This window comes from Apium graveolens, chromosome 8 (genome assembly GCF_009905375.1).
Source record: "Apium graveolens cultivar Ventura chromosome 8, ASM990537v1, whole genome shotgun sequence".
Lineage (NCBI taxonomy): Eukaryota > Viridiplantae > Streptophyta > Magnoliopsida > Apiales > Apiaceae > Apium > Apium graveolens.
Window position 1 is genome coordinate 244,443,096 of NC_133654.1, and position 8,901 is coordinate 244,451,996.

Genomic DNA, 8,901 nt, shown 5'->3' on the forward strand with positions numbered 1-8,901 from the left:
CCACAGCGGAAGCAGAATATATAGTTGCAAGTGAGGCTGCAAAAGAAGCCGTTTGGATGAGGAAATTTGTTTCTGAGTTGGGAGTTGTTCCTAGCGTTGAAGAGCCTATTGTGTTGTATTGTGATAACAACGCAGCAATAGCACAAGCCAAGGAACCTAGGTCTCATAAAAATTCCAAACATGTCCTCGGCGCTTTCATCTGATTAGGGAGATTGTTGAAAGATGGGATGTCAACGTCGAGAGAGTTGACACACATAACAACATAGCAGACCCTTTAACAAAGCCACTTTCTCAAAGTCACTTTGATCGTCATAAAGACAAGATGGGTATTAGATACCAGAGTGATTGGCTTTAGTACAAGTGGGATATTGAAAGAGATATGTCCTAAGTCCAATCATGTATGAGGATTTAGGAATAACTTCTATGTAATCTGTTTTGATTTCATTGATATTAATAAAAGACTTGTTTTGTTTTTATTGCGGGCTCTATCTATTTAAGTGTTTAAATAAGATATACCACAGTTTAGAGTAAAGCTTTTTATGGATTGTGATGAGATCATAATAATGAGACCTAAAAGATGATAACTCTAAACTTAAATAGTTCCTGGTCGTAGGATTACTAACTGGTAATTAATAATCCGAAAAGATCGGTACATACTCTGCTTGCTTCATTATGAAGGATGTCTGTTCTCATAGACATTTGTAAGGTGACACTATAGCTAATATGTAGGTGCTTATTATAGAATAAGTTCACTGAACATGACTCACACAGCTAAACAACTGATGGGGTTCACTCACGTGTCAGCAGTTGTTCAGATAGTGATAGTTGTACAAGTATCCTTAGACTTGAGATCATTATAGTCATCTTGTGTACACTGAACTATGCTTTGGTTTAGTTCTTAGTCTCCAGAGACAATTATAAGGGTTCTAATGGGTATAGGAATTTGTACACGAAGATAGTGTATGATCAATAAATGATCTACCCCTTCTAGTGAAGGAAGAGAATGTTCAATGCTGATCCACTTATGCTAGTTCAGGAATCTCTAGCCAGAGTGAATGAAACTAGAAAGGAGTTTCTAATTTACATTAAATAGAACTAAGCATAGTAAATGGGAAAGCAAGTGATTAAATAAGATAGGCTTTACACAAGTTCCATGCCTTATATTTAATCGTGACATTGCAGGGTAGAAGGAATTGATTGTACGGTAACTATTCACTGAATAGGTTCTTGGTATTCTAAGCAGTGAATTCGTATTATCCGGATAGTCGCGATATGCTGAGAAGTATCCCTCACGATGTAGAATAAATATGATTAATTAATTAATCTTATTTAATGAATTAGAGAATTTATATAAATAATGATAAAATAGTTTTATTATTATTTATTTCTACTACCGGCTTAATATTGAACCTACAGGGTCACACCATAAAATAGAATGATTTAATGGTGGAGGAATTAATTAATAATGGCTGATAATTATTTATTTATGAAATAAATAATTAATTGGCAAATTTAATAATTGATTAAATGAGATTTAATTGATTATAAATTAATTAAGAAAAGTTCTTAATATTATTAATTAAGAATTTAAATTTTGGAAATTAAATCAAGAGAGAGAATTATTTCTAAAGTGTTTAGAAAAAGGATTAATAATTAAAAGGTGTTTTTATTAGTGAGAATAATAAAGGGTTAATAATAACAATATTTTATGGGAAAATTTTCAGCTGAAAATTTTGCCTATAAATATAGTATTATAAACCCTATTTTTGCCTCAACCTAAAAATTTACAAAAACCCTAATTCTCTCCACCTCCTCCTCCTTCATTACATCGATTTCTTGGTGGATACCGGTGGAGTGCTTCACACTTGAGGAGCAGCTGCTAGGGATCTCCGCTCGTTGTTCTTGGATCACTTTTAAAGGTTAGAAATCGATCACATATGTTTTAATCACCATTTGTATGCTTTTATTTGGATTTTATATGTGTAAAATTATTTTACCATGCTTCTGTGATAGATAAAATCCTACAGAAGGTGCTACGTGTGTCCCTAGAAGAGACTGAAAGGGCTAAGAGTTCTCGTAAAAAGAAACGAGTCCACGACGAGGAAGATGAGTCCATGAACTCTAACTCGCACCACCGAAGAAGGAGAACGAAGGTCGTTTTAACTTTTAACTTCCAAACGAGGTTATCTAGGGTAGAGAAAGCCATATTTATAGATAGGATGTTTAGTTGAGAACCTATTATTACTGAAGAGGTCGAATCATACCGACCCTCTCCTGGGGAAGAGAAGCAGTTCCTGAAGATGACCAAATTCAATTAGAGGAGAGACCTGGAAGACCATTGTGACAAACACTACACCAAATATGGCCTATTGCAAGCACAAAATATAATTGTGTTGCAGAAAATGTTATAGTAGAACAAATTTTTCAACTCAATTGCAATAATTTATAAAAGTGTTACATAAAATACGTAAGTGTTGCATGGTTAAGGTCCAATTTGAAAAAATTGTAAAACGTGCAACATATTTCAAATAATGTTGCAATAATAGTAACGCTTTTGGTCAAATTGACCGAAAACACAGGCGGGAACACTGAAATTGGGGATGGCGGGATACCAAAAATTATTTTACACTTTTATTTTGGCACCAAAAAGTGAATACACTTTTATTTGGACAAAAATTCACCCCCAAATCTATTACACAGAAATTCACCTCATCTCTCTCTCTCACCTCCCTCGCATCTCTCTCTCTCTTAGACCTCCCTCGAATCTCTCTCTCGCATACCTCTCTCACACCTCTCCTTCACACACCTCTCTCACACCTCTCCCACATCTCTCCGTCGCAACTCGAAGCTCATCTCGAAGGCTTGAAGCTCATCTCTCTCACTTGAAGCTCGATTGAAGCGCGATTAAACTCGATTAAAGCTTGATATAAGGTAAAACTCATCTCTCTCACTCTTCAAACACTCCTCTCTCTGATTATTTGTGAATGCATGTAAAAATTTTGTGTATTTTTTGTGCTTTTTGTGTTCTTTTGTATTTTGTTTTTGTTTTGTGTTTTTGTAAAATTAGTAGGTTCTTGGTCTGACTATTTCTGAGAATTTTGTTTTAATTTTTTGATGTTTTAAAGTCAAAATACCCTGTTATTTTAAGTCAAAAGTGCCATGTTCTTGGTCTGTTTTTTTGTGTTCTTGTTGTAATTATAAGTCAAACTGCCCTGTTCTTGGTCTGTTTTTTTGTTCTTGGTTCTTGTTGTTGTCTGATTGTGTTGAAAACTTAAGTGAATTTTGTGGTTTTGTTTCAAAAAATTTATGTAGAAAATGGATGTTGAAGGAGAGAAATGGGTAACACTTCCCAAGTACAGTGATAGATATAGGAAGGGAGTTGAAGCTTTTGTTAACCAAGCATTTTCCCGATATGCCGTAGGAAACGAGCTTAGGTGCCCTTGTAAGAAATGTGGTAATCGTTTTTGGAGTGGTGCTAAGTCTATACATGAACATCTAGTCTGTAATGGTCCTTGTGCCCATTCCGTTGAATGGATTTACGAGGTCTCAACCCATGAGATAGATAGGGTTGCTGATGAGATGGATATTAATATAGGTGTGGGTCTTGGAGATGAATTTGATGCTATGATACACAATGCATATGGTACTAATGACATTACTGACCACGTTGGTAGAACAGGACTAAACGATGGTGCAAGGAAATTTTATCGCCTTGTTAAGGAGGGTGGACAACTGTTATATCCCGAGTGCAAAAAATTTAGTCGATTAAGTATCTTAGTTAGGCTTTATCAACTAAAGTGCATTCATGGATTTAGCGAATCAGGATTTAGTGACTTACTTGAATTGATAAAGGAGGTTTTCCCTCATGTAAATCTTCCGTCTTCTTTTAGTGCGGTAAAGTATATGATTAAAGACCTAGGACTTGATTACCAAAAGATACATGCATGTCCAAGTGACCGCATGCTCTTTTGGGCAGAAAACGAGAGGCTGGAGAATTGTGCTAAGTGTGGAACATCAAGATGGAGAGTAGTTGAAAAGAAGGCGAAGGCCAGGTCTGATGCAAACATAGAACTAGCATCGAATCCTAAAATCTCGGCTAAAGTGATGAGATACTTCCCTTTAAAGCCAAGGCTACAGAGAATGTTCTTGAGCTCTGATTTCTCGAGCTCAATGACATGGCATGCTTTATCACGAAAGAAAGATGGACGGTTAAGGCATCCGGCTGATGGAAAGGGTTGGAACTCGATGGACTGTAAATATCCTGAATTTGCTGTCGAAATGCGAAATGTACGATTGGGTTTAGCGGCAGACGGTTTCAATCCATATGTATCAATGAACATATCTCATAGCACCTGGCCAGTAGTGCTCGTAAATTATAACCTCCCCCCTGGTTAATCATGAAACCCGAAAATCTAATTCTTTCAACCTTAATCCCTGGTCCAGTTTATCCTGGTAATGAAATTGACGTGTATATGAAACCGTTAATTACAGAATTGAAGGAGTTATGGGCTGTTGGAATAGAAACTTATGATGCCAGGTTAGACAACACGTTTAAGCTACACGCAAGCCTATTATGGACGATAAGTGATTTCCCTGGATATGGGATTTTATCCGGTTGGAGCACGAAAGGAAAGCTGGCTTGTCCTTCATGTCACTATGACACCTCATCGACATATTTGAAACATAGTACGAAGGTTGTGTATTTAAACCATCGAAAGTTTCTCCCTCCAGATCACAAGTGGAGGTCCGATAGGCGCAGATTTAACGGAGATGTGGAAATGCTATCATGTCCTGATATATTAAGCGGAGCAGAGGTTGAAAAACTATTGCGTGGTTACAAAAATGATTTCGGGAAGCCGCTGAAAAGAAATAGAGGAACATCAGATTGCCCTTGGAAGAAGAAGTCCATTTTTTTCGAGCTACCATATTGGAGCAATAATATGGTTAGGCATAACTTAGATGTTATGCACATTGAGAAGAACATTTGTGATAAGATTTTGGGGACTTTGTTAAATATTGGAGGCAAGACAAAGGACCATCTTAATGCTCGTCAAGATTTGGAAGAAATGGGGATTATAAAAGACCTTCACCCTGTCAAATGTGATGATAAACATGTTGAAATTAGGGCATCTAGTTTTGATATGACCAAAAAAGAGAAAGAGATCTTCTGTTCAGTTCTAATGAATGCTAAGATACCATACAGATCTGCATCAAATATCAGCCGGTGCGTTCAAATGAAGGAGCGAAAGATATCGGGTTACAAAAGTCATGACGCGCATTTTATTCTGCAATTTCTATTACAATTTGCTGTCGTAAAAACTCTGAAACCTGAGGTAGCAATTCCATTAATGAGGCTGGGAGCATTCTTTAGAGGCATATGTGGAAAAGTCATTGAATTAGAAGATGTTGAAAAATTGCAGAAGGAAATAATCGAGATACTTTGTGAGCTTGAAATGATTTTTCCACCTGCATTTTTCGATATAATGGTTCACTTACCAATTCATTTGTGAAAGGAAATAGAATTTGGTGGACCGGTGCACTTAAGGTGGATGTTTGGATTTGAACGGTATTTGTGCAAATTGAAGTCATACGTTCGGAATCGGAGTAAACCTGAAGGGTGCGTAGCAGAGGGCTACTTGGTAGAAGAATGCCTCACATTTTGCTCTAGATTTTTTGATGAGCAGTCTAAGAGTGGGACCGATACCAAGGACGGTCATACAGATGGTGGATATCCTATCGGGTCTCGGAGAAGCAGAGAAGGAAATCTATACATCTGGACAACAAGACATGGACAAATGCTCATCGGTACATATTATTCAACTGTGAAAACGTGGAAATCGAAAAGCTAAAAGAGTAAGTTCTAATTAACAACCAAAAATCAAGATTAATTAAAAAAAACTTTAAGACATTATAATATTGTGCTAACTTGCTGCTAATCCAATTGTAGTGAACACCATACCCTTGTTCAAAAAGATGACAAATTAAAGAGGTATAAGCGCGAAAGAATGCATACAACTGACTTTCAAAAGTGGTTGAAAGATGTGGTTAAAAAAAGAGATGGAATTTCACTGGAATTGTCCTCGTTGGCAAGGGGCCCTCTTCGTTCGACAAAGAGATTTACAGGTTACAATGTGAATGGATATAGATTTCACACCAAGCTCAGAGATAGTAGGTGTACGACGCAAAACTCTGGTGTGTTCCTCACTGCCTTAACCGCCAGTTTTGCGAGTGTAAAAGATAAGAACCCAATAGTTGGGGATGTGGGATACTACGGTGTAATTGAGGAGATTATTGAAGTGGACTACTGGGGTGCGGTGTCAGTAGTACTTTTTAGGTGTTGTTGGTACCAAAAAGCTGGGGATTACTATGGGTTAGCAAGAGTGAACTTTAGTAGGTTATGTCAAAAGGAAGATCCCTTTGTCCTCGCTACACAAGTACAACAGGTCTTCTATATTGAAGATCCTACTGAAAAGAATTTGCAATTTGTTCTTCAGAAATATCCAAAAGATCAATACTCTGAAGTAGAAGATGGGTTGACTACAACAGAAGAAGTGTCTGACATAGGTTATATCCCGCGAGTTGACATACCTGATACATTCACTTGGTCCAGAGATGATGTCCCAAAAAAATAATTCCCTATTACACCTAATGAAGACCCGGATGATATTGATATATGACATGGCACTGATTTATAATTTATTTATGTAATTGGTACTTAGAGTTTGCTTTGTAATTTGTTAGTTGATTGAGTTGGTCTGTAATCTATTTTGAACTTGAGTTGAACTTGAGTTGGTTTGTAACTTGAGTAGTAATTTATTTGGAACTTGCGTTGGTTTGTAATCTATTTGTCTATTTTCTACATGAGCCTTAATTAGTTTCTTGTTTTTTTTTTAATTTGTAACATCTAGGACTTGTATTTATATCACTGACAATTTGTTTGTACTTTTTAATTTTCAGGATGGCAAGTACAGATTATGTTCTCAGGTTCTTTCACAAGGGAACTTTTACAAAATCCAAATATGTCGGTGGGACCTATAAAGTGATTTTGGAGTATGTTGATACAGACCGATTCTCGTACACGGTTCTGATGGAGTATGTGCTAGATGTGCTGAAATACAAGGAAATTGGTGGTGTTTATGTGAAGAAGGTTCCTTCAGGTTGACACTTGATTCAGTCTGATGCTGACTTAACTGCATTCCTAAGCAAAGTTGAAGGTGAAAGGTTGGATTTTTATGTCGATGATGTGGTTGACCAATCTATAGAGGCTAAGCAACAGGTTCAGCCCCATGTAGTTGTGCGACCAAGAACATAATTTTTTGAAGGTAATAGATTTTCATGTTGATGATGCATTCAATTTGTGCATGTTAAAATGTTACATATTGTTAAACTGTTATTGCACCAACAGGTCTACAAGCAAAACAAAATTTTGTGACAGTGGATGCCCTGCAGAAACAGAGGACAAGTCGCCGATTGGCTCTTGAAAATTTACAGGTAATTTTTCTTTATGTTTTCATGTAATTACTCTTATCAGTTATGCCTTGGATCTAATTATTATTTGATCCTTTTTTTCAGATAACAGATTATGAGAGGAAAAGAATGTTGCAGATTGAAGAAAATAAAAAGAAGTTGAAGGAGTTGGGAATAAATGCGGAGAAAGATAAGAAAGGCACAAAATCACTCCACCTGATGATGATGAGGAAGTTGATAAGGAGTACATTCCCGAACATGAGAGCTTGTCTGATGCTGAAGAAGAAGATGTGCGAGTTGTTACAAAGAAAGCTGAGCAAGTTGGTAACAAGAAAGCAAAAAATAAAAAGGTGACCATTCCGATGAAAAAACCGAACACACGTTCAAGGGCCACAGCTCCTACTGAACCCACTGAAAAATCACCCCAACAACCAACTCGAGAATTAACCCCTCCACTGCCACCTCCCCCTCCCTTACCTGAAGTTACATCACCATTCTTCCCATTGAAAGTGGCTCCTGCCAAAAAATTCAATAATTTAGGAATTGGTACGATGGAAGCTTATGTTTTAATGAAAGAATGTCAAAAGAACCTTGAAAAAGATAAAGGGCTAGGGGATACTGGTGGTCAAACATCTGAGCCACAACCTGATGAGGAACTGAGTGATGATAATTTAGGAGGTCAATTTCTATTTCTTGATTTTGGCTTAATTCTATTGTTAATTTTTTTCTTGATTTAATTGGCATTCAACTATTAATTAAGTGTTTTGTAATATATTTAGGTGCACCCAAGAATAGAAAGCGTCGAGGACCTACACTCATGAATGACGTTTACAGAAGAAGGTCTGATGAAAGAAAGGTCATTAAACTGAATTGCGAGGTTCAGGCCATCGCTGATGATGACAAGGTCCTCTCTGAATTTACCAACTTTTTAGGTACGTTGGCTAGGCAGTCTGTCCCACTTGATTGCCTCTCTTGGCATAAATTTCCTGAACAGTAGAAGGAAGAGCTCTGGAGTTTTGTTACGGTAAACCGAAAACATAAACACGATAATTTACTATGGTATTTTGTACTGTCTTTAGGTTTAGATCGAGTTGCACTAATTTTAACAAATTTTGCTAGTCAAAATATGATATTCCTGAGGAAGGAATGACGTACACATTGCGAATAATTTCTGCTTTGTGGAGGCTGCACAAAAGCCGATTTAAGAAGAACCATTATCTTAAGTATGATAATGACGAGGACAGACTCAAAAATAGGCCAAATGTTGTTTCAGTCCAAAGAATTTAAGATTTTACTTAAATACTGGGGGGATAAAGACGTGAAGGTATGCATTTTAAATATTGAACAACTAGCCAGTACTCTACATCATGTTGGAAATTAATTATTTGTTTGCACATTATTGAATGATCAGGATCGAGCTCAGAAAAATGCTAA

At 36.7% G+C, this 8,901-nt stretch overlaps 1 protein-coding gene across 1 annotated transcript; it reads left to right on the forward strand.

Annotated features, from left to right (window-relative positions):
- Positions 1-3,315: 3,315 nt before the first annotated feature.
- LOC141680532 (uncharacterized) lies at positions 3,316-4,395 on the forward strand. Its single transcript, XM_074486733.1, has one exon. The coding sequence runs from the start codon at positions 3,316-3,318 to the stop codon at positions 4,393-4,395; it is 1,080 nt and encodes a 359-aa protein (XP_074342834.1).
- The last annotated feature ends 4,506 nt before the right edge of the window (positions 4,396-8,901 follow it).

Coding starts and splice junctions, on each gene's coding strand:
- LOC141680532 (XM_074486733.1), top strand. CDS start 3,316: ATGGATGTTGAAGGAGAGAAATGGGTAACACTTCCCAAGTACAGTGAT.